Raw genomic sequence first — 1,601 nt, 5'->3', positions numbered from 1 at the left:
TAAATGGGTTTGGCTGTAATTTAAGGACAGATTATAATATATCTGCAGGGTGGGGACTATAAATCTGATAGTTTTATTTTTTATTGCCGTTTTCCACAATATGCTTACATAAAAAATATTTTTTTTGTTAAATATTAGAGATTTTGCAGATATATTCTTTAGACATACCTATAACTTTTTCTACTTCACTTTTCTGTCAACTCTGATCTTTAGATCTTTCCATAGTGGTTCGATTGGATTTAAATGTGATTGTCTGGAGCATTCTAGCAGCTTTCATTTCTCTCTGTAGTTTTAAAGCACTTTAAAAATAGCAAAGGTCATCAGTGCTGTTTATCAAACTGAAAGGAACAGTAAAAAGAAAACCGTCAAGCAAAATACAGACACGGTAAAATAGAGATTAAGAGATTGTTACAGAAATGTTACATTATGAAGTGAGGGAGAACAAATGCAGCTTCAATAAAAATAGTTGGTTAAAATTTAGGCAAGGAGGAATAATTTAAGTCAACAGTTAAGAAGATCAGTGATTAGCTCTTGCTCTGATTTCTGACATTAGTAGCAGTTTGTTTCGCACAAACTGCGGCCTTTACGCTACATGTAACAGAGCACCGGTCATTTGCGGCGTAAAACCCCTTATCTTCCTGCTAACAAGTACGTGGTTAACAATGTAGCCAGCAATGTTTGTGAAACAAAAATACAAATACAGCAGTTTCACTGAGCTTTTAGTTAAAGAGCTACTGTAGACAATTATCGCAACACTCATTACAAACACTAAATGAAAGGATACAAAGTATACCGAGAGAAAAATCAGTGCACAACAATCCACAAGAGACAGGATAAAAACCGCCGCCTCCATTGTAACGCTTCACGTTTCCGTTTCCCTTCCCTTCTCTTCTTCTTCTCCTTCTTCAGCCACCGCCGCGTCCTCTTCTTCTTTTTTTAGTGCATTGCTGCCCCCTAAGGTCATAAGATAATAACACCCATTGAAACTATTAGGACAGAGAAAACATTCCCATATTTTAGAATAGAGTCCAAGTTTTAAAAAAAAACAAGCAAACAAAAACAACGTGCCCTCTCTTTTGGGAAACTCTATTCCTTAGTATTGTTCTTATTTAAAAGGAATTGTGCCCCGTATCAGTGAATTCAATTTCAACTCAAAAATACTTTATTAATCCCAAAGATAAATTAAATTAGACTTACTAAGTCTTTGGCAAACGTTATTGTCAGTTTGTATAGTTGTATTTTTATTTTATAATTTTTTTATTTTTTTTTATTTTATTTTTTTTAAACATGACCCATCTACTGCATACAGGGGACACTGTAATATCACATGAAAAACTGTTTCAGAGACATCACAGAAATGAATATATTTCTTCGTAAATCAGTCCGGTCTCTTGTTTATTTTTGGCTAAGACTTTTTGTCATGTCCCCTAACTGATCAGAGATATTAAAATCCTCCTTACTAGTATTATTTTTAGAAATCAATACACCCAAATATTTTACTACATGTACACTACCATTGAAAAGTTTGGGGTCACATTAAAGTGTCCTTATTTTTGAAGGAAAAGCACTGTACTTTTCAATGAAGATAACTTTAAACTAGT

The 1,601-nt window shown here is 33.5% G+C and overlaps 1 protein-coding gene across 1 annotated transcript in view; it reads right to left on the bottom strand.

Annotated features, from left to right (window-relative positions):
• The window catches only part of cnih4 (cornichon family AMPA receptor auxiliary protein 4), a 14,051-nt gene extending 13,133 nt beyond the window's left edge, over positions 1–918 (bottom strand). The window contains exon 1 of the mRNA XM_015372955.1: positions 785–918. Within this exon, the coding sequence (XP_015228441.1) occupies positions 785–853 (69 nt within the window). The 5' untranslated portion in view covers positions 854–918. The remainder of the gene's footprint in view (positions 1–784) is intronic.
• Positions 919–1,601: the final 683 nt, after the last annotated feature.

The sequence above is a fragment of the Cyprinodon variegatus genome, unplaced genomic scaffold, assembly GCF_000732505.1.
Source record: "Cyprinodon variegatus isolate N-32 unplaced genomic scaffold, C_variegatus-1.0 Scaffold78, whole genome shotgun sequence".
NCBI classification, from domain to species: domain Eukaryota; kingdom Metazoa; phylum Chordata; class Actinopteri; order Cyprinodontiformes; family Cyprinodontidae; genus Cyprinodon; species Cyprinodon variegatus.
The sequence above is the reverse complement of the archived record's forward strand: the minus strand, read 5'-3'. Positions and strand labels throughout refer to the sequence as shown.